Genomic DNA, 23,588 nt, shown 5'->3' with positions numbered 1-23,588 from the left:
TATTAAAACTAAAGATTTCCCTCACAACCTGGGAGACATAGATTAAGTAAACAGCAGGTGGAAACTCAGGAATCTGCATCATCTGAAGTACCCTGAGATGACCCTGATACAGGCGGATTAGGGAAAAGCTATCAGTTGGAGGAAAGGATTCTGAAGGCAGAGGTCACTCTTTTGTTAATCTGGTCCACTGCTCTTCCCCTCCAGGATAGTGAGACCAGAAAAATCCTTTCTGGTTTGTGCCTTGAATTAAAAACGATGTAAATCTTTGCTACCCATATTAAACCAGGCCAGGCAGGTCCTAAGGCTACTCGAGCACCTAAGACTCAAAATGTTTGACTTTCATGCTGCAGCTGCCCTGGGGTGGCTGAGTTGCTCCAGGACATAAAGGGAGATACTAAGCAAAATTCATTCACATTCAACAAATATTTATCAAGCATTTGCTCTATGCCAGGCACCAAAGACTACTGGTGGATCTATTATCTGTTTTAAAACCTAGGGCATAGGTTTGGAGGTCTTTTTTTTTTTTTTTTTCCCCCAGGTAGAGTCTTGCTGTGTCAAGGTCTGGAGTACAGTGGCGTGATCTCAGCTCACTGCAATCTCCGCATCCCAGGCTCAAGTGATTCTTATGCCTGAGCCTCCCGAGTAGCTGGGACAACAGGTGCATGCCACCACGCCCAGCTAATTTTTGTATTTTTAGTAGAGACAGGATTTCACCAGGTTGCCCACGATGGTCTCAAACTCCTGAGCTCAAGTGATCTGCCCACCTCAGCCTCCCAAAGTGCTGGGATTACAGGCGTGAGTCACCGCACCTGGCCCAGAGGGCATATTTTTACAATAAAAATTTAAACAAAGTTTCCTGGATTGGTGTGTGAGTGTGTGCATGCATACATATGCGTGTTCCGTGTAGGAGTGTGAACCTTGAGTGTTGCACTGGTTGATGCATTGGTGGGGTGTTCTACTGTTCCATCAGCAACAAGAAAGGAGGGCACAGCAGGAGGGTGGTGACTAACACAGCCACGGGCCTCAATCCTCCCAGCCTGGGGAGTGGCCCTCAATATCCCAGGGTTGTCAAGTGCACCATTCTTTCTGGTAGGCACACCGTGCAAGGATTGAAGCTGGTAACTGACTGTTGCTAACAACTTTCTCTTCATAGGTACAAACAACAAGCCATCAGACAAGTGGCAAGGTCACTGGTCCAAAGTCAATTTTGTCCCTGGCTGCAGGCAGACCTGTATACTGGACATGTGGGCCTGAAAGAAAAGGACTTGAGAAACCCATAGGCAAATAAGAACAAGACCCACTTATCCCATTGCCCAGTCCAAGGCAGTCCTTTCCAAACTGTTCCAAGTCATGACACACACAGAAAATGATGGTGCCGTATTTGTATGACACTAGGGTAGCAAGAATTTTGTTCACGGCAGGAAGTGACTGGCTTGGAGCTCTGGCTTCCTTGGGGGCTGAAGGGCTCCACAAGGGTAACCCATGTCCCAGCACTAACGGAGATGCCCTTGGCTAGCGAATAAGGTAAAGGCTGCCTTGAAAAGAAAGTGGCTTGAAATATCGTATTCAACTTGACCTTTTTTCTAAAAACCACTCTGAGAACACAGTTCCAAAAGGGGTGTGTTGGATTACACAGCTGAACATGGGAAACATCAAAAAATCCTGTGCCCAGTACCTGCCCCAGACCAATACAATTGGGATCCAAAGAGCCCACTTGGGCTGGGCACGGTAGCTGATGCCTATAACCCTGGCACTTTGGGAAGCCAAGGAAGGAGGATCACTTGAGCCAGGAGTTTGAGACCAGCCTAGGCAACAAAGTGAGACCTTGTCTCTACAAAAACATAAAAAATTAGCCAGGCGTGGTGACGTGCACCTGTAGTCCCAGTTACTCGACAGGCTAAGATAGGAGGATTGCTTGAATGCGGGAGGTTTATGCTGCAGTGAACTGTGATTGCACCACTGTACTCCAGCCGGGGCAATAGAGTGGGAAAAAAAAAAAAAATTGGAATCTTTGAGGGGTAGGGGCAGGCAAGTTTTTCTTCTTGTTGTTGAGTCCCAGTTGATTCTAACCTTCCCCTAAGTTTGAGAACCATCGTTATCAGGCTGGGAGCCCTGGCTCATGCCTATAATCCCAGAACTTTGGGAGGCTAAGGATGGTGGATCGCTTGAGCCCAGGGGTTTAAGACCAGCCTGGGCAACATGGTGAAACCCCATCCCTATAAAAAATTTAAAATTAACCAGACATGGTGGTGTGTGCCTGTAGTCCCAGCTACTCGGTGGGAGGAAGGCTGAGGCCTGGGAGGTAGGATCATGCCACTGCACTGCAGGCTGAGTGACAGAACAAGACACTGTCTCAAAAAATAAATATAAATAAATAAATAAATAAATAAAACCATTGTTATCAAAGAGGAGGAAACAATAAGCATCGTGGCGTCAGAGTGGGAGCTAGAGGCCTGGCTCTTACCCCATTTCCCAAAGAAGACTGACTTTTAAGGTGAAGCCACTTAACCTCTCAGAGTTTCAGAGCTCTTCTCTGTAGGGATAGAGGGATAAATACAGTCCCTACCTATAAGGTTATACATGAAAATATATGCAATGAAACCAGCCCAGCCTTTACATTTAACTTTATAATTTGAATAACGTTACTCAATTATTTTCCCTTCACTCTTTGGAGGATCTGGCCTCTGAATACAATATTTTGCCCAATCATTAATTTATATATTGAACAAACTTTTGAATGTTCACCTGTGGCTAGGATGCTACCAGGTCCCAAGGATACAGGATGAAAAATAAGTGAGAAAGGGCTTTCCAGGGAGAGGGTTTCTGTCTATGATGAGACTAAGTTTTGGGTAAGTGAGAAGTTACTGGAAGTTGAGCGTATGATCCGGAGTCCCGCCCTAAGTTATTTCACATTAGGATACCCAGTAAGACTCATCTGACCATCAAAGGCTCTGGCAGGGATGCAAATGTGAGATGTCTGTGGCTAGCAGAGTGGCCTTCACCTTCATAGATCCAGTGTGATTTGTGATAGTGACAAAGTCTGCTTCTAAATCTAAACTAACATGAAAACTAGATTTTGTCTTGAAAATACAGATGAACAAATAAAGATGTATTTTGGGGAGGAAAACATGTAGGAATAAAATTAGTTTTAATATAGGAAGAAAACTATATGTCAAAGTGGGCCTGTTTATCATGTGTGTTCTTTTTGTTTCTTGTTCTAGAAAAAGAACACCTAGATGTCACACTTCCATCTAGATGTTCTTTTGCTTTTTTGAACAATTTTTGTGGGTACGTAGTAGGTATATATATTCATGGGGTACATGAGATACTTTGAAACAGGCATGCAATGCATAATAACCACATCATGGAGAATAGGGTGTCCATCCCCTCAAGCATTTATCCTTTGTGTTACAAACAATCCAAATATAACTTTTAGTTATTTTAAAATGTACAATTAAATTATTATTGACTATAGTCATTGTGTTGTGCTACCAAATACTAGGTCTTATTTGTTCTTTCTGGATACTTTCTGTACCCATTAACCATCCTCTCTTCCCCTCCACTCCCAGCCCACTACCCTAGTTGCCATTAGCAAAAAGCTCAATTACTTTTGCACCAACCTAAATATTTTTCTTAATATCACTACTCACTGAAACCTTGCTTACTGGTGGTTTACTTGTTTCCTGGCTGTCCTTCGCCCTCGCCCAGGTAAACTATAAGAGCAAGGACTTTTGTTGTAACTATGCACTGGCAGATGAGGCGAATACAATAAGTCTGTTGAAAGCATGAAAGAACAGGCCAGGCTCAGTGGTTCACACCTGTAATCCCAACACTTTGGGAGGCTGAGGTGGGAGGATCATTTGAGGCCAGCTGTTTGAGACAAGCCCTGGCAACACAGTGAGACCCCCATCTTTACAAAAAATATACAAATTAGCTGGGTATGGTGGTACATGCCTACAGTCCCAGCTACTCACGAAGCTGAGGTGGGAGGATCACTTAAGCCCAGGAATTCCAGACTACAGTGAGCTATGATCCTGCTACTGCCCTCCAGCCTGGGTGACAGAGCAAGACCCTTTCTCAAAAAACCAAACAAACAGGACAAAACAAAAACAAACACAACAGAGGAAACTCAGGCACTGTTTGGCATCTTTCCTTTAAATTATGCTCCAAGACTTTCTGAGCTAGATTACTTTAAAAATAAGGCCTTTTTCGTTCCGTAGTGGCAAAGGAAGTTTGCTGAATCTAGCAGTTATGCAGGGTAAGTTACTGAAGGACTGGCTTTTCAGCACGAAACATAAAATCCAGTTTCTTTTTTTTTTTAAAGTCATTTGAAGCCAACCATCTCATTTACTCTTTACCTATATAACTGAGGAGCAATTTTGGAAAAGCAATATTGTAAGATGAAAAGGAGAGAGAGAGAAGAGGAAAATTTCTTCTATTACCCTGGAGAAACTTTCCATTTTTCATTTGCCAGGTGCTTTCCCCCCTTTTAAGTTCCTCCATAAACTAACTTTCTTTTTTCTTTTTTTAAAGATTAAGCCATCTTACCAATCAAAACTGTTCATCATTTTATGCGTTTCCTTAAGACTTTTCATAGCAGCAGGGATATGCTCTCTTTCCATCTGTGCCGAGACTATATAGTGAAGGTTGATTTCAACTCATCTAAAAATCCCTAATACCTATTCTGTGACTTTTACATTTGCTATTGACACTGAATTATAAAGCATGTGGATGTAGAGAGCAGGTTATAATAAAAAGATCTCTATTCAATGCCATGCAGTGATTCCGAAAGCAAGTGCAGTGAATGTATTGAATGCTTTTTTTTTTTGGCATTTCTGTTGAGATCCTAAAACAACGGCCTGCACGATGAGGCTGCTGGACCCAGGTCTAGGAACTGTAGTGTTAAAACTGGAACTGTAAAGTCATAAAAAGTGACGGCACAGAATCCCCAACCTAATACAGGATTACAGCAAACTCCCTAGGCTGGCATACAACAATTACACAGAAAGCCAAATATTTGAATGCAATTATCCTCTGAACGTATGCACCAGTCCCTTAGTGTTGCAGTTGTCTGATTTTCCTTTTGGTGTAGCTCCATATAAGCAATCCGGTAATGGCTAACACATCCGAGAGTGACGCACGCCAAAAGCTGGATTGCTGCTGGCAGGGCACACATGTTTGGCATCTCCATCCTAAAGCTCCAAATACACACACCCCTGGGTGGCCATGGGTGTCGGCTGCAAGGCTGAAAGTAGAGTCTCTTGTGTTTTGCAATTACCTACATATGCCAGCGTGCTTAGTAACTCTATTGCTATTTAGAAGAGACCAATTTAACATAATCTACTTATGTGGGAGTCAACTCATGTACTGGGTTTAAAATATACAAAAGCTTTGTCAAGCAGTCAGGTTGGATGGCTCAGGGGACTGAAACATGAGATCTCACCTTTTACCTCCAGGTCACTGTTTGACAATCAGTGCTTTTAGCTAAGACCCCTGTCTTATTACTACTTGATAGGTTCAATGAATTAGTAGTATCAGTCTACTTCTTGGTTTTAAAAATGGTTATCCACATCTGAATAACCATCAATACAGCTGCTATTAAGATTGTTTTTGTTGGAGGTGATAGTAGACAATGAATAGACCTAACTTTGAAATCAGACTTGTGTCTTCTCTTAAAGCAGAAATAGAATGTATTTTCAATATTATGCATGTGGCTAAGAGGGCATTTCAGTGTCAACAGCAGATCTTAAAGAGGCCATATAATATGGTGCCAATATTAATTACTTATGAAAAATTACTTAGTTACCTAGATCTTTTATTGCCAATGATGTTAATAAAGGGTACCTTGGATTTTTGACTAAGATATAATCAGGTCTGTCCTTAAAATTTTCAGGGTCCAGGGCAACAGTGCGAGTGGAGGGTCCACTTTGCATACTTCTAGATATTTACAAGCTACAAATCAAGCTAACAAACTATTAAATAAAATATGTTCTATCTTCTTTGTCCATTTATAATTCTTTTTTGATGGTGATCTATTTTTCTTGACTTAAAAAATACTTATTTAAAGTGAAATTATTGCAGATCTGAATTGGGTGTTTTTCTTGGGAATTACAATTCAAAATGGCAGTGAGAATTGGAGACTCTTATGATCCTCTGAAAGGAATGAGTGTTTACCACTGAGATGGTGGAGATTAACCTCTGTCTCAGAAACACTTCCTAAAGAGCTGTTTTGCATCTTACATACACATTGGTTAAGACAAAGTACATTACTGATATATGTAATACTTCAGTTAATTTGAAAACTTTAGTCCCTTTAGCTAAAAAAACACCTGATGATGGAAATGAATAACAACATGAGTGGTTAACCTTGAGGTGTAAAAGTCAATTTACTCACTGAATCATTACTCAGGGTTTACAAGCTAAAAAAAAGCGCGCACGCACATGCACACACACACACACACACACACACACTGGAACCAACTGGTAACCTTGGTAATTAGAGAAATGAAGATTGAAAGCTATTTTCTTTTGGTGAAATAGCCATTATGAGATACATGAAATATTCACTGAGGAAGAGGCCCACATTCTCTAGAAGGGATCATACATCTTGGTGCTATTCAGAGCCAGATGGTGAGAATCAAGACCTCTTTGGAAAATTGCAGAGGTTCCTATTTATTGGTCTGGAGCAGGGCCTTGCATGGCTTTTTAATGCTTCCCAGGTGCTTCTAATGTTTAGCTATACGGTCCACCATACTACTTTTGGGGGACAAAGTCCTAAGGGTGCTCTTTAGCCAAGAGGGTAGGTTAAGTAGAGACAGAATTTTAAAAACACCTACAACATTTCAAAATGGAGTAAAGGTTCTTTGCAGGACCTCTGAAATTGTAGAAAGATAATATTACATCTTTTATGGTCACTTGTTACATACAAATTAGTATTTTTAAACTACAAGTCTTTTCCTTGAAATCTTAGAAAAAGCCCTCCTATCCTCTGGGTGACACTAAGGAAGAGGTAGGTGAGAGTGGAACCAGGGAATCCAAGAGGGTGGAGCAGAGAATGGTCCCATAGGGTAGGAAGGGTTTGAAGCACCCCAGAATCTACAAAACTAGTTGGAGTTATTTGTGATTCCATGGCCATGGGCAACCTAACGTCCTTGGATTTATCCAAGAGAGGTTAATAATATGCAAGAGATTTTCCCAGTAATTGGAAGGAGCACCTGATGCCTATGGGAAAAGCATGAAGAACTAGTTCTCTGTATCTTTGATTACTAAAATTTGTGTATGGGTCCCATTAAATTGGATGTTGCTTTGAAATGAACATTTAATTACCTACAGAAATATGCCCCCAAAACCCAAGAGGAAACAAAGCAATACCCCGTGGTCAATTCAACAGCAAAACCAGTGTTACCTGAGCAGTGTCATTTGCTTTAGGTATTAGCAGCTGAAACAGAGGTTACTTTGTAAGACTTGTTTCAAAGAGTCTTGACAAATTCTTAAAGATATCTCCTAATGACAAGGATGTCTCGGAACTTGTGACCGGCTTGGGTATTTAAGATAAAGAAGGAGAAGGTGCAGGCCAGGAGTCCCCCAAGATGGGAGTCATTCAGGCAAGAATCCAGATGTAAAGCTGTTTCCATGGCTAGGAAAGCAAGAAATGGAAAATATTTGGAATTTGAAAGGCAGTTTGAAAAGAAACAATTCCTGGGTTTGGCAGAAGATTAAGTATGAAGACAATATTATGTGTTGGGCACAGGGCCATGGTGTGCTTTTCATAATCACAGTTAATCCTCCCAATAACCTTGCAAGAAGACCTATTTGTGCCTATTTTACATGAGAGACGACAGGTGTTCAGAAATTAGACCTTTCTGTAGCCAAAGAACTGTTAGCCATTTGCCAGCATCCAATCCTAGAACTAATGAATCACAAATTATTTTTGCTGTTGCTCCCATGATACTAGGACTCACTGGTGACAGAAAGCAGAGGGAAAGTCTAGGAAAGGAAGATCAACAATTCTATCTTTTCTAATTACATTGGTGAAAGAGACATTCACTTTTTGATGTATTTCAGTATCAGGTTGGGGGAGGGGTAGGTTTAGTGAGATGCTTTTATAAAAACATCTGTTTCATGGTTCAGCACTGTCCAACAGAAATAAAAAGCAAGATACATGTAATTTTACATTTTCTAGTAGCCACATTAAAAAATCAAAAGAAATGAGTGAAATTAATTTTAATAATATGTTTTATTTAACTCAACATATTATCATTCCAACATGAAATCAATATAAAAATTATGAGTTTACTTTTTTTGGTACTAAGTCTTTAAAAATCAGTGCATATTTCACACTTAGACGATATTTCAATTTGGATTGGCCATATTTAAAGCGCTCAATAGCTGTACGTGGCTACTGACTACTGTATGACACAGAGCAGGTAAAGACAGTGATGAGATCCGTGCTATTTGATGCATGTTTCAGGGTGTGGATAAGAAGGAACAAAAGTAGACTCTTAGAAATATCCATGGAAAGATGGACTGAGAAAGAATCTCCAAATGGGACACTATATGAAGTCTTTACCTCATAATATATAGCGACAGAATGATGAAAGTAACAAATTATTTGAGAGATAGGAACTGAACGAATAGAGCCTCTCTCCCTCTATCTTCTACTTTGGCCAGCCGACCAAGTGATACCAGGGAGCTTCCTAGGGGCTAAACCCTGGGGGGAATGAGTCAGTGGAAGGAGACCCACCCAGTTACAACGAACATAGAAGAAAACCAATTGCTTAAGTCACAGAAAATGTAGTTTTTATTAACTTCCCTCCTGTCTCAAGGTTTTTTTTTTTTTTTTTTTTTTGAGGCGGAGTCTCGCTCTGTCGCCCGGACTGGAGTGCAGTGGCTCCGCCTCCCGGGTTTACGCCATTCTCCTGCCTCAGCCTCCCGAGTAGCTGGGACTACAGGCGCCCGCCACCTCGCCCGGCTAGTTTTTGTAATTTTTAGTAGAGACGGGGTTTCACCGTGTTCGCCAGGATGGTCTCGATCGCCTGAACTCGTGATCCGCCCGTCTCGGCCTCCCAAAGTGCTGGGATTACAGGCTTGAGCCACCGTGCCCGGCCCTGTCTCAAGGTTTAATTTAAAAAAACTGAAGCAAAAGGCCATCAGATCAGACCAGTAAATCTTGCTACAGTTTAAGGTTTGCTTTTTGTCTCTTAATATGCATTTTGTGACTTAAACCCTAGAATTAAGTGTTCATTTAAAGAGGCAGCTGTGATTTTCTGTAGTTGATGGTGGTATTAACAGAGGGTTGGAAGGAATGGAAACAGGCATTTTCAAAAAGAACCCCACTTATATAACAAAATACTTGAAAAATAAAGCCATTATTATAAAATGAGTTTTTGTAGTCCCTATTCCAATATACTTAGGGAAGATAGGGACTAAATAACAGTAATAGATGACTAATACGATCATTTCATTTTAAAGTATATAGTCTTTTGGATAACTGAACAATGGAAATCTATTTTATTTAAAGCATTTCTATTGTAGAAATTAAATCTGGAAATTAAGAGAGAAAACATCTCATCTTCTTTCCAACCTTCACATTCTTTCATAAATTATCAAGTAATGGAGTGAGATTTTAAAACAAAAAACAAAAAAGTCGGCCCTCATGTAGTATGCAAGGTGACAGTGACTTTTATGTCAGTGCTGTCTACTTAGACTGTAAGCTGTTATCTGTCACTTCATAAGATACTTAAAAATGTGCCCTTCTGAAGCTCAAGGAGTATGTTTCCAGTTCCTGTCATCAGAAACAGAGAACCACCCTGTTTCCTGATATTACCCTACATGAGTGCATGCCTCCTCCCCTATCCACCAGCAAAAAACTTCCCTTACAGGATCTGGGCATAGCCCCCAAATCTAGGGCAGAGCCAGGAGGGCTGTCCCAGGGTAGAAAGGAAATTATTTCTTTGAAACTCCTTTAGAAATGGGTGGTTGGGGCCAGGTGTAGTGGCTCACACCTATAATCCCAGCACTTTGGCCACGGCCAAGGTAGAAGAATTGCCTGAGGCCAGGAGTTCCAGACCAGTCTAGGCAACATAGTGCAACCCCATCTCTACAAAAAATTTAAAAAATTAGCTAGGTGCAGTGGCTCACACCTATAGTCCCAGCACTTTCGGAGGCTGAGATGGAAGAATTGCTGAGGCCAGGAGTTCAAGACCAGCCTAGGCAACATAGTCTGTCCCTGTCTCTACAAAAAATAACAAAAAAAACTTAGGTGGGCATGGGGGCATGCACCTATGGTCTCAGCTCCTGGGAAGGCTGAGGTGGAAGGGTCACTTAAGCCCAGAAGGTCAAGGTTGCAATGAGCCATGTTTGCACCACTGCACTCCAGCCTGGGCGACAGAACAAGACCCTGGCTCCAAAATAATAATAATAATAATAACAAAGAAATGGGTGGGCAGGGGCATGGGAGGAGATAAGTCATAAACATAAATGTATACTGCCTATTTGTAAATCACCCTCTGTCTTTAAACAATTTGTATATTTATTTATCTACCTTAAGTTCCTAAGTTCCATGGCCCTTCATTTTTTAAAATCTATACTATTTTGGCTTTTTGGATTTTTGCATACAGATCTAAATATAATGCCTTACTGCTGAGAATCTCTTTTTTTTTTTTCTAGTTCACAAGTTGATGAACCAACTCATCTCCTATAAAATTATCAGAACCTATAAGAAAGCATGTTTTTAAAGAAGGAAGGAACAAAGGTGTTGGGGAGAAATCACCATCTTTTTTGTACTACATTGAGAATTATGAATATCATTGTAGAGCAAAATATCACAGTATTCCATTCTCCTGTGACATTTTTACATGGACTCGACTAAGCTGCGGGTCCAATCCTTATTTGAAGACGTCCAGCCATTGTCCAAGACGTCCAGCCTAGGCAGCAGGGTGGCTCAAACAGCACTTTCACGTCCTGCCCCCTGCCTCCACGAGGCTATGCTGCTATGCTGGTCAAAGGAAAAACAGTTAGGTTATCAAATACATGCACGTCAGAGTCTGATTTTTCAGTTTTTCAGATTACCTGGATTCAGGGTATTTGGTGAGGGTGGCCAGGCTGCTGGTGTACATGTGGCCGCCCACATCAATGTGGACAGGCGCATTGGATTTTGTGAGTTGTGCTGGAGTAGGGATGCCTTGGTTGTTCAGTGGAGATGCAGGGGATCTAGTGATCAGAGGTCTTGACATATTGGGCCGACTGTCCTACAGAGAGATAAGCAAGTTTAGACACTTTTTCTCTTTATAGCAGAAAGATAGGAAATACATATAGCATAAGGAATGAACAAGTGATTAACGATACTCATTCAGTAATAAAACCTGAAAATCCGGCAAGCTCTTGCTTTTGTTATAATGAGTATCAGAGAAACAAATTCTGTATTAAAGAAAAGGAAATCTTCACATGCTCAGAAATAAGGAGCTGAACTAATGTTCACTTCAAATAACTCTGAGGACTATGAAGGCTTATTATACTAACAAATTCTTGCATTTATCAATTGACAAATCGCAACTAGTATGATATGAAAAGTCTATTCATTCCAAATAAAACAACAATCAAACACTTCAAACAATACATATCTAAATAAAATGCATATGGGTTAGCCCTCTCTTTGAAAACTTCCTCATTGCTATGCACTTGGAATAAAAACAGACCTCTGACACCTGTGTTCTACAAAATGTTTTCTTAAACTTTTCTTTTTCAAATCAGGAAAAAGAGAGCATACTGGTCTAGCCATCAGCTCACATACTCAAAGCAACCTCGCAAAGACATACCACAAATTTATCAGTTAACAGAATATACTCTCAAATGATAAATATGTGCCTACTCATGGACCACAAGCGAACTGCTCTTCTGTATGCCTGCTTCTTGAAGAAATCAAGTTCCCAAAGTGTAACTGAGGCAGATGTTGATGCGCGATCGCACAAGCGAAGGTGCAATGTGAGCAAACAGACCAGAATGAGGATATCACCTGCTGGCAGCAAGAACGTGTTTAAGAAAATGTACCTTTTTTTTTTTTTTTTTTTGAGACAGGGTCCCCAGGCTGGAGTGCAGTGGTGTGATCATGGTTCATTGCAGCCTCAACCTCCTAGGCTCAAGCAATCCTCCCGCCTCAGCCTCCCTAGTAGCTGGGACTACAGGCACCCACCACTACGCCCAGCTAATTTTTATGTTTGTTGTAGAAAAAGGGTTTCTCCATGTCGCCCATGCTGATCTTGACCTCCTGGGCTCAGGCGACCTGCTCATCTCAGCCTCCCAAAGTGCTAGGATTACAGGCGTGAACCACCTCACCCGGGCAGAAACTATACTCTTGAGAAAATAAATTATTACATCCTTTCCATGGATACAATATAAATATTTCAAATGCTATCAAAACATGGTTGTTTGCTTTTAAATTAGAGCCCAAACCACAGACAAGTAACGATAGGTCTCTGGTATTCAATGAAGGGGTCAAACATTTAGAGTATCTAACTGAAGAATAAGCTAAAATAGCACTTATGCACGAATTCTGTAATATCAATGACACACGTATACTCTCCGATTTATAATTTAGCCAAAGATTGTTTTCAAACATGCAAACAATGTATGGCAAAGCCAGGGATAAGGCACAATGTATGGCAAAGCCAGGGATTTTGAAAAATGCCTTTGATGGAGACCACAAAGGGGAAGTCATCTAGTTTTTCTGCATAAAACGCAGCATGATAAAATATAAATTTGCAAAACATCATAGATTTTATGATCTGGAACAGCTTCAGGAGTTACCTGGGGCACAACTGTTAGACCACTTAGCATTAACCACATGTCCAAGCAAGACTGTGAATGCACATGCTTTCTGAAACTCAACATCTACTGTGAATGGGGTATTGACTGGGCCTTTACGCAAAATGTTTACCATCTGTGTTATGTGTTTCTACATGCTGAATTAACACAGCCTAGAAGCAGTTATAGAAAAAGAGTTAATGTTTTAGTTCTTAAATCGGCTGGTCGGCTCAAGGGTGTTTACTACATTATTCTTTATATGTTTCTAGATATTTTTAACAACGCAAAACAGATATTGAAAAACACAACAGGATGTTTGTAACACACACAGAAGGAAAGTTAAAGGGGTATTGGGTATTGGAAAAAAATTTAAAAACCAAGACAGTTGGTAGTAAATATAAAACAGGTAAGGTTCAGAAATACTAAAAGTAGCATTTTAAAATCTGGATGACAGAAAACACATTTTTCCTTTAAAAATGCTATCATACAACCTCCACTTTTAACAGATACATACTGACTTCCTTTCAGAAAATGATTTCCTGGGACAGACACACACGCACACATGCGCACACACACAGGCACACGCACACCTCCCTCCCTGTTACATTTTAGCCCATCACAGTGCGGCACAGTCTGTAATCGTTTTTCAATTGGACACATTCTCTATCATGCCTGAGGGTGCTCAGGCGAAAATGAACAGATTTGCAGGGTTAATATTGTCGTTAGACTGTGACCTCATTCAGCACGGCTCTAACACTGCCAGGTCTATATAGAAAGAGAAAAAAATGAAAGCGTAACTGATCGGTTGAAGCATTCCGGATTTCTCAGAATATATACCATTTACATGGTAAGTCATAAATGCAATGGATATTGCTAAATTTAAAATTAAACCAGTGTTTCTTCAGCTCAGGGTGGGGGTGGGGTGGGGTGGGGACTGACCCTTAAGGGCAAGGATTAGAACTGCCCTCCTTTGGCGAGCCCTCTTGGTTCTCCTAGGCGCTCTCCCCATCCTGGATGTTCTCCTCTTTCTGCAGGGTTGCTCTGGCTATGCTCATTTCTAAGGCATTAACTGATATTAGTTAACACAGTGAGGGCTTTTCACTTCACTTGGTATTTTCCATATGGGGCAGATTGTAAGAACTTTTTTTTAAGAGACAGTCTCTCTCTGTTGCCCACGCTGGAGTGCAGTGGTGTGATCCAAGCTGCTCACTGCAGCCTCAAACTTCTGGGATCAAGCGATCCCCCTACCTCAGCTTCCCAAGTAACTGGTACTACAGGTACGTGCCACCACACCTGGCTATTATTATTATTACTGAGAGAGTACCTCACTCTGTCATCCAGGCTGGTGCCATTTCAGTTCATTGCAACCTCCACTTCCCAGGCTCAAGCGATTCTCCAGCCTCAGCCTCCTGAGTAGGTGACACTACAGGCACAGGCCACTAATGCCCAGCTAATTTTTATATTTTTAGTAGAGACAGGTTTTTGCCATGTTGCCCAGACTGGTCTTGAACTTGTGAGCTCAAAGTGATCCTTCTGCCTCGGCCTCCAAAGTGTTAGGATTACAGGCATGAGCCACCACATCAGGCCTAATTTTTTATTTTTGACGGTTTTAGAGGCAGGGATCTCACTGTGTAGCCCAGGCTGGCCTCGAACTCCTGCCCTCAAGTAATCCTCCTGCTTCAGCCTCCCAAGTCACTGGGATTACAGGTGTGAGCCACTGTACCTGATATATAAGAACTTTAAAAATCCTCAGACTGGTATTGGGGGAGGATATTTGGGGCTGAGAGTCTGGGCACTTGTAATAGACGCTGGAGTTGATGCTCAATATCTATCCCAATGACTCCAGATGCTTCATCTAACACAGTTGTGGCAACCTCTTTCCTTGGCCAGTAGCTGGAGCTGACACTTTCTCAACTTTGCCCAGATGGACACTGAAGTCCAGGATGGGACGCTGCTACCTGCAGCTGCTATCTCCCTGCCAGTTTAAGGATGAAGCCAATGCCCAGGATGGCAGAGCTGAGAGCTGGAAGGAAGCCAGGTCCTCGCTGACATTGTTGACACACTGCATCAGCCATCTCTCAGCCTCCCACCTCTAGATTTCCTGTGACTTGGGAAAATAAATTTCTGTATTTGTAAAGCGAGTTTGAAGTGGGATTTCTGCCACCTGTCTTGATAAGGAGCCCTTCCTGTTACACAGCTGCTTCCCTGCGAGGTTGTTTGGCTTGGGGGGCCTTGGCCAGGGATGCCAAGCATGGCTACCCGCTGAGATGCAGCAGGGCCTTCTGTTGTTCCATCATCGTACTCAACTCTACCTTCCCATCATCATCTTAGTTTGTGTATGTCTTTCAGGATTTCTTCTAGAGAAAGGAAAACAATAACCTTTAGCCAGAAAGAGTGCAAGTGACTTGGATGCGCCGTCATACTGCTGAAGAAGCAACTCAGAGTGCTAAACACTATTTCGATTTCTGCGCATTGCTCAGGCAGAGCGCTCTGTGCCAAAACTCCCTCCGGAATACAGAGGAAGAATCCGGGAGACGAACCCTGTCCTAACACGAAGCTACTTGATTACTGCTCCTCCCCTGTGCAGCCCATTGTTCTCTCCTTCAAAACATTTTTACTTATTTTTATTTTTTAGAGACAGGGTTTCACTCTCTTGCCCAGGCTGGAGTGCAGTGACACAATCATAGCTCACTACAGCCTTGAGCTCCTGGGTTCAAGTGATCTTCTCGTCTCAGTCTGCCCAGTAGCTACGTCTACAGGTGTGCACCACCACACCTGGCCAACTAAAAACATTTTTTTGTAGACACATGGTCTTGCTATGTTGCTCAGGCTGGTCTTAAACTCCTGGCCTCAACTGATCTTCCCACCTAGGCCTCCCAAAGTGCTGGAATTACAGGAATGAGCCACCAGGCCTGGACCATGACATTTTATTATTATTATTATTTTGCGACAGGGTCTCACCTCTGTCACTCAGGCTGGAGTGCAGTGGCATGATCTCAGTTTGGTGCAGCTTCCGCCTCCCAGGTTCAAGCAATTTTCACGCCTCAGCTTCCTAAGTAGCTGGGACTACAGGAGTGCACCACCACACCTGGCTAATTTATTTTTTTCATGTTTTTAGTATAAATGGGGTTTCGCCATGTTGCCCAGGCTGGTCTCCAACTCTTGAGCTCAGGCGATCAGCCCGCCTCGGCCTCCCAAAGTGCTGAGATTATAGGTGTGAGCCACTGAGCCCAGCCCATGACATTTATTAACATCTCTTGAGTGCCAGGCATTGTTCCAAATGATAAGTGAACAAGAGTAAACAAAACAGGCTGGTCTCTGGCCTCACTAGTCCTGCTGTTCAGTAGAAGAGAGCCCATGAAACATGCGACTACAATCAGGACAGAGGAAGGTCGGGCTCCTATGGCAGCTGATGGAGGTGACATTTAACCCAGAGTCGGGGGCTGGAAGGATGGGGAAGGATCCCTAGAGACTGAGAACTGAGAAGTTAACAAACACCGGAAGGTTGGAAGGAGAGTCCCAAGTGGTATTCCCAAGGCTCCAAAGTGGGAGAGTGCATGGTACCTTCCAGAAATTAAAAGTTCAGCATAGTGTCACAACCACTTAGGTTTTTCTCCCAGGTTGAGGGATAATGCGGGAGACAGAAGTTTGTATGGTGATCTGTGGTCTGAGAACCACAGAATTAAATGATAATTTACAATGAAAAAATAAATGAAGCCCACCATAATAACACCCTTGTGTCTGGAGAAGAAGAGGTAGAAAGGTAGGGAGCGAAGACCCCACATTCTAAACAGAGCTGTCCATAGAACTTTCCGCAGTGGAGGAGATGCTCTGGACCTACACAGTTCAATACGGTCACCACCAGCCACAAGTGGGTGTCATAGTGAGACTGAATCTTTAATTTTATTTTAGTTAATTTAAATTTTAATTTAGGCCAGCCGTGGTGGCTCACGCCTGTAATTGCAGCACTTTGGGAGGCCAAGGCGGGCAGACCACCTGAGGTCAGGAGTTTGAGCTCAGCCTGGCCAACATGGCAAAACCTCATCTCTATTAAAAATACAAAAATTAGCCGGGTGTGGTGGCAGGTGCCTGTAATCCCAGCTACTCGGGAGGCTGAGGCAGGAGAATTGCTTGAACGTGGGAGATGGAGGTTTCATTGAGCCAAGATTGCACCACCGTACTCCAGCCTAGGCAACAGAGCAAAACTCTGTCTCAAAAAAAAAAATAATAATAATAAATAAATTTTAATTTAGATAGCTACCTGTGGCTAGTTGCTATCATTTTGGACAGTGTAGTAACTTTGGGTAGAAGTAAACTTTGCTAGAATTTTTCTTAATATTTGGAAGCCCAAATCATGACCAACTTGAATTTCCCACTCCTGTGATGGAGAAGCAGGGGTATTTTAGAACTGAATACAATTTATTCTTATTTCTTAGAGACAGGGTCTCACTCTGTTGCCAAGGCTGGAATGGAGTGGTGCTATCAGGGCTCACTGAAGCCTTGAGCTCCTGGGGTCAAGCGATTCTCCTGCCTCATTTTCCCAAGTAGGTGGGACTACAGGCATGTGCCACTACACTTGGCTAATTAAAAAAAAATTTTTTTTTTCTTTTTTTGTAGAGATGGGAACTCACTATGTTTATCTGGGCTGGTCTTGAACTCCTGGCCTCAAGCGATCAAATGCCTTATGACCCCTCATACACACATTCATTGCCCTCTCCCTTTCTAACAGTATTTCTCCCTTCTTTACTGACATTATACTTTTTTTGAAAAAAGAATGATGCCCTATAGATTTGGTAGAGCACTGAAGAAAAGGTGTCAGGAACAAAAGGGCACATACTGTATGATTGTATTCACATGAAGTGACAGGCAGGCAGGACGATGACAAAGATCAGAACAACGGCCACCTTTGTGGCTGGAAGAGGGAGTGACCAGCAAAGCTGCACATCTTGATCTGAGTGGTGACACAGTTGTATACATATGCACGCGGAGGATTCGTTCACTTTAAGTTCTATTAAATAAAAATAAGATAAACTGTAAATAATCTTGGGAAAAAATCCTCCAATTAGAACACTTTACTGTGGAAATACTTACTTAAATTTCTGTGAAATAACACTTTTTTAAAAGCCAAAAAAAGTGCTTATTATTTCCTTTGACAGAATTCACCAAATCTGACTAAAATATACTCTGACATCAACCAGCCCTTAGGAATTCTAATTCTAATTCCTCCTTTCCCATATCTGTCCTGTACAGATTTTCCAGGCGTGCTGATCAGTGCATCTTTAACATTTCCATTTCCTACCTCCTTCCCATAGCTTCATCATCCATCCCACCTACCCAACAGAGGAGCAATGATTTTTTTGGTAGTAGAATCCTTCAAGGGATTTGACTTCAGGCATCTTTCAAAAGAAGCAAATGACAAATCTGCCTTCCATCCTAGCTGTGTGCTGTTCAAACAGGAGCCCTAGGGGTACTGCCTTGAACAAATGAGCTGAAGTTTAAACTGAAAGTTTTAATGACTTTATTTGTTAAGAATGTATGTCCCTGTCTTACGTCACGTTTCACTATTGAGTTTGACCATATTACCTCCTTCACTGGAGAAAGAAACAGGCTTCTTAGTGATAGCTCCAGAAAAGCATGTCAGTGGTAAAATACCCATATTCTCTGACATTTTAATTCATAACATTCAGTAGAGCAGTGAAAGAATGTAATACAGATCATAACTTTTCCACAAATTTCAACCTCGATTTAAATATATTTCTCTCTCTCTCCCTCTCTCTTTCACACACACACACACACACACACACACACACACACACACACCATCTGTATTATATGGCATACTTGGATATGGGAATGTTCTGATTAACTCTGATAGTCTGACAAGGGTAATCAAAAGTGTCTTAGGCAAGGATCTTGCTTCCTGGGACGGAAATCTGTAGTTGCCTTGGGAGTGTTGTTTCAAGAATGACATAATCACTGGACTCTCAATACAGGTTCTTATAAGAAAACATCACTTTACTGACCATAGCTACTTAATTGTATAGCAAGACTCTCAACCACAACGTCAATGTATTTTGAAAGAGGCCTCACTGGTCTCTTCATTCATTCAAGTGCTATTTATTGGGCACCTATCACCTGCCAAACTCTATGTTCTCTATTGACTTTAACTAAATAGCAGAATGAGCCTGAAGAGAAAGAAAATAATCTTTCTGGTAATTTCACTTAAGTAAAACAAAACAAAACAAAACAAAACAAAACGCAGCAGTGATTCAAAATTGATGAGTACTGTATGCATAATTTATTTAGAGAACAGTTTCTGTCAATCTTGACCATTTGGGAAACAGCAAAGAATTAGCCCAAAAGAGTCTTCTGAGTATCCAAATTTGATGTCAAGCTTTCTAGTCACTTTATTCATAAGAGCCCCCTTCAAATTCATAGAGACTACTTACTCTTTTTTAAGAATGTAATAAAATTTTTTAAATTTTATTTTTAATTGACACTTAATTGTACATATTTATGAGGTACAGAGTGTTAATCCCATATATGTATACAATGCTCAAATCAGAGTAATTAGGCTATCCATCACTTCAACCATTTATCATTTCTTTGTGTTACTTATTCTTAATCATTATAAGAAGTGGGATTATTGGTTTTCTAGCTCACAGGACAGTAGCTACTTGCTAAAATCACCTAAAATTAAGTCATCCAAAGACCAAACCTCAGATGAAATTAGATTGGAAAGTATATAATATATTGAATAAAAATTTCCATCCCAAAACAGTAAAGGAAAACATTTTTCCAAGTTAAGACAATTTTCAAAACTCCATATAGCTGGAAAAGTCACATATACAGGGCACCCTAAGTAAGGGTACAGGAGAAAGAGCCCTGTTCCTTCGGAATCTGAAGACCTGGTTTGAACTCAGCCGCCCGCCCTGTGCAATCTCTGAGAAGTTACCAAACTGATCTAACTCCAGTATCCTCATCTCTAAGACGAGAATAAATCGCCCTACCCGACAGAGGGGCAAAGATGGCAGATGAGACAGTGTTTGGGAAGACATCTAACAGAGTGTCTGGCATTTAGAAGGAAAAAATGACGCTTATTTCTTTCCTCTGAGCACAAATAAAGTGAAATTTGACAAGCCAGATGGACAGACAGACAAGCCTTCTATGGACCTAGTGAGAAGTACAGGGAACCACTTTAAGGTCACTGAGCGGCAAGGCCCAACAAAAAGGCAGTGCTTTGCATTGATGTAACACAGTATTGCATTATGGGGTGCACATAAATAAAAAGAAAATGGGACAAGATGCTAATTATGTGCCTTGGACAAAGTGTTTGAAAGGAAGTAGAGAATGAAATCATTACAATAGGTTCATGAAATGGTACTTGAGCTGTATTGCTTTTTCTTTTCAGATTAAAATTGTAATTTCACAGAATTAAAAACAAATTAAAAATAGGGTGCTTCAAAGTTGTTTCAAAATGACCAGGGACTGTGTTACATTAATCTGCAGTTCTTTCCTAATCTGAAGTGGTAAAATGTTACCCTTCTTGCTGTGGGGCAGGACAAGGCGTTACTGCTGTTTATCTGTTTCACTGCACAGTCTGTCTGCCAGATACAGAGTGAGTGTCCTCAACATGCCTTTTTTTTTTTTCTTTTTCATAGTGAAATATGTATCTGCGAAGCTACCTTATTAGATTACCAAGCTGAGGCCATGAAAAGAATGACTATTGGCCAACATTTCTCTGCTTTTAGTTCAAAAAGAAAATGAACTTGAGAAAAATAATATCTGAATAGAATTTTGCAAGTTTCTTATAGCCGAATTAATTTTTAAAATAGATTTCTTACATATTTTTAAATACACTTAAAACGCTAGAGAATAATTTAAATACATTCGACAGCTCAACTATAGATACTATTCACTTTTAAAAAGCTAAAACATAGCATTAAAAGTGACAGAGCAGCCTCAGTAATAATAGTTCTATAGGGAAAGGCCATTTTTGCAAATGTGTGTAGATACAATAAAAAATTCTAGCATTAAATGCACCAAAATATTAGTAGGCATTAGGACCGGGTGATGATGCTACAGGCAAAAATTTTTAGTTCCTTTTATTTATGCTATACAGAGTTGAATATTTACTAGTATTGAATTTTAAAAATGGAAAAAAAATAGCGCTCAATGGCCCCATCAAATCATTTAGTACATACTCTTGACACACTGCTATATTTTACCTTCATAATAGGGATTTTTGACATTTTTAAGAGGCCAGAATGAAGAAATACAGGAATGGAACTAAACTTTGGGATAATACTTCCCTTTCCTTAATTTTCTTGCCAGGGAGGAAATGCGTGCAACTGAGTATTAAATAGGCTTCAGGTCAAGGAAGCTTGTATTCAGCTGACACACAAGACGATTTCATTTGATCCTGAAAGACAGGGTCAGTCGCCTATGGTTCCCACACTCTCAGGGTCTATCTGGTCGTCTACTCCCTCTCCCAGATCCCTCCATTCCCAGCTCTAAAACACGGCAAGAGCAAAATGATCAAAGCTATCCAAGTGCACTGCCTGTGTTTCCTGTAGTCGCCCTGCCCTGCACACGCTCTTGTGGGGGGAAGATGCGAACGACAGCAAATGTTGGCAATGAAACAACATCTAACACGTAGAGAGGGCCTTCGAGTCTGAAATCAGAAACCTCTGCACAATGTTAGGTATTATCACCATTTCAGAGAAGGAAGTTGACTCTGAGGTCAAGTGGCTTAGCCTATAATTATCTAGTAATAAATTTACTGTGATATTTTACATGCTAGCCATTGTGTACCCAGATAAGGTTGCCACTCTCTTATTACTAGGCTATCCATGCTCTGGCATTCCCTGGAGGAGGGAGAGATTTGCCTTGCTCCTTTCACCCTGTCTGTGTTTGGGGGTGAACATACTGGCTGGAGGCTTAGAAGGAGGGTCAGTGATCACAGAGAAGGCGGGGACCAGCTGGCCCAGGAAGTGGACACCTCCCCTACCACGGAAAATTGGCACTTTATTCACTCCCCTAACTCTCAGTTCCATGTGCATTTAGCAGGACATATTGGCCTCTACATAAATCATAAACTTACTAACTTCTTGGATGTGGTCATAGAAAGTCCTCATTCAGCAGAGTATCCCAAGCTAAATGTGCTCCTTTTAATTTGAATTGAGTCTCTGGGAATCTCCTCCAAGATTCCTTTTTGTGGAGATGGAGTCTCACTCTGTTGCCCAGGCTGGAGTGCAGTGGCGCGATCTCGGCTCACTGCAACCTCTGCCTCCTGGGTTCAAGCAATTCTTTTGCCTCAGCCTCCCAAGTAGCTGGGATAACAGGTGCCTGCCACCACGCCCAGCTAATTTTTTGTATTTTAGTAGAGACAGGGTTTCACCGTGTTGCCCAGGCTGGTTTCGAACTCCTGAGCTCAGGCAATCCGCCTGCCTCGGCCTCTTAAAGTGCTAAGATTACAGGCGTGGGCCACCGTGCCTGGCCTCCTCTGAGATTCTTAAGTGCCCATTTGCTTGACATTTTTGTATTAAAAAAAGAAAAGTTAAAATACACAGGTTTATACGTGCATGACTTACTCTATATAATAAATGTGTTCATAAAAAGTTCATTTGCTCATGTGTTCATTCATTTAGAAAATGTTGGCTGGTTGCTCTGTTTGGTGCCAGGCTAGGACACTGTGGAAATGAACTCCTCAGGGCGTCTGTAAGTTTAATGTGAGAATTAGTCATATGCACAGGGAATCCCTGATGACAAGAGACCCCACGTAAATAAAAATGTTTTGGCCAGATGTGGTGGCTCATGTCTGGAATCTCAGCACTTTGGGAGGCCAAGGCAGGTGGATCACTTAAGGCCAGGAGTTCAAGACCAGCCTTGACAACATGGTGAAATCCCATCTCTACTAAAAATACAAAAATTAGCCACGTGTGGTGGTGCATGCCTGTAGTCCTAGCAACTCGGGAGGCTGAGGCAAGAGAATCACTTGAACCAGGGAGGTGGGGGCTGTAGTGGGCTGAAAATTTTTTTTTCAATCAAATTATGTCTGAAATACTTTGAGAACTAAATAATACTTAAATACCCCAAAGAATGCACTTCTCTGGGTTTTATAAATCCAGGGTGTATTATTTTTAAATAAGACATACCTATATTTAGTAATTCCACATTACAAAGATCACACTTCTAACTTTTGCCCCAATTACCTTTTAAAGAGCAAACTATTTGTGGCACTTCTAACAGTGTTGACAAGGAGTAAGGGACCTAAACTCAGAACGTTTTCCCGAGGATGCAACAACCTAGAGACCAAGTTTTAGCCTAAGCCATGTCACCAATGAGCTATGTGGCCTTGGCAAATTCTTTTCTCCCTCACTTCAGCTTTCCCATTTATAATCTATGCAGTCGGACCAGATGCTCTATAATGCTCTTTCCAGTTCTGAATTTTTACTAGTCTATCATTTTTAAAAAATATAAGCCATAGAGATTCAAATATCTTAAGAAAGCTAACATTTTAGAAGGTCAGAATTGGAATTCAAAATGCCTCTAAAAGAAAGGAGAACTGGTCATGAAATGAAAGGCATTCCAAAAGCATGAGTGCAAAAACAGCCAACTCAGGGAGATTCCTTAACAATCACACCATTTTCTCTAGCTGATCGGGAAGATTGCATTTTAATCACTACTGCTTTCTATTTGCCTCCACTGGCAGGAGAAAGCAGCAAATAAAATATGGTGCTTAATAAGCAAAATGCCTACTTGGGAAAGAGTCTTTACTTAGTGTC

General features: G+C 41.3%; 1 protein-coding gene across 4 annotated transcripts in view; it reads right to left on the bottom strand.

Annotated features, from left to right (window-relative positions):
* KCTD1 (potassium channel tetramerization domain containing 1) overlaps positions 1-23,588 on the bottom strand; it is a 199,868-nt gene that overhangs the window by 35,205 nt on the left and 141,075 nt on the right. For 3 of the 4 annotated variants that reach the window (XM_033178076.1, XM_033178077.1, XM_033178075.1), the window contains exon 2: positions 11,071-11,249. In XM_033178076.1, coding sequence (XP_033033967.1) covers positions 11,071-11,249 — 179 coding nt within the window. Of the gene's footprint in view, positions 1-11,070; positions 11,250-17,638; positions 17,779-23,588 lie in introns of those variants that run through there. The other variant, XM_033178078.1, reaches the window with a different exon arrangement.

This window comes from Trachypithecus francoisi, unplaced genomic scaffold (assembly GCF_009764315.1).
Source record: "Trachypithecus francoisi isolate TF-2019V2 unplaced genomic scaffold, Tfra_2.0 Lachesis_group19, whole genome shotgun sequence".
Taxonomy (NCBI): domain Eukaryota; kingdom Metazoa; phylum Chordata; class Mammalia; order Primates; family Cercopithecidae; genus Trachypithecus; species Trachypithecus francoisi.
The sequence above is the reverse complement of the archived record's forward strand: the minus strand, read 5'-3'. Positions and strand labels throughout refer to the sequence as shown.